Below are 669 nucleotides of genomic sequence, written 5' to 3' on the forward strand. Positions count from 1 at the left end.
TCCGTCCCCCCCCACCCCAGCCGGACTCACCTGTGGGTTTTCGTTCCGTTTTTAATTTCCCCCAGGGTCAGTTTGACTTTTCACCCTTAATTTTGTATTTGGGATTTTCGGAGGAGCTTTCTCCTTCTCCGGAGTCACGGAGGGGCGGCCACTCGCCTCCCGCCCTCGACGTTGTGATACACATCCCCCACAGAGATCTATGTTTCTTATATTATATTATTATTATTAATTATTATTATTATTATGTAATAAATTTATAAGAAAGCTCCGCCTGCTCCTGTGGTCACTCGGATCCGGGGGGGGCAATGGGGGGACACCGAGGGACAGGCCCCCGTGGCTGAGGTTTGGGGTGTTCCTGGGTGAATTTTGGGGTGTTCCTCGATGAGTTTTGGGATGTCTTGGTTGAATTTTGGAGTTCCCCTGGATGAGTTTTGGGGTGTTCCTCGATGAGTTTTGGGGTGTTCCTGGGTGAATTTTGAGGTGTCCCTGGGTTAATTTTGGGATGTCCCCAGCACTGCCCCCAGTACTGTCCCCAAAACTGTCCCAGCAGTGCCCCAGCAGTGCCCTCCCACTGTCCCCACACTGTCCCCGCGCTGTCCCACACTGTCCCACACACTGTCCTGCACTGTCCCACACTGTCCCCCACTGTCCCCCCGCTGCCCCCCCACC

At 54.0% G+C, this 669-nt stretch overlaps 1 protein-coding gene across 1 annotated transcript in view; it reads right to left on the reverse strand.

The window, feature by feature from the left end:
- Window positions 1-283: 283 nt before the first annotated feature.
- The window catches only part of MAPK8IP2 (mitogen-activated protein kinase 8 interacting protein 2), a 13,262-nt gene continuing 12,876 nt past the window's right edge, over window positions 284-669 (reverse strand). The window contains exon 8 of the mRNA XM_017727125.1: window positions 284-355. Within this exon, the coding sequence (XP_017582614.1) occupies window positions 284-355 (72 nt within the window). The remainder of the gene's footprint in view (window positions 356-669) is intronic.

Source organism: Corvus brachyrhynchos, unplaced genomic scaffold, assembly GCF_000691975.1.
Source record: "Corvus brachyrhynchos isolate BGI_N302 unplaced genomic scaffold, ASM69197v1 scaffold692, whole genome shotgun sequence".
In the NCBI taxonomy this organism is placed as follows: domain Eukaryota; kingdom Metazoa; phylum Chordata; class Aves; order Passeriformes; family Corvidae; genus Corvus; species Corvus brachyrhynchos.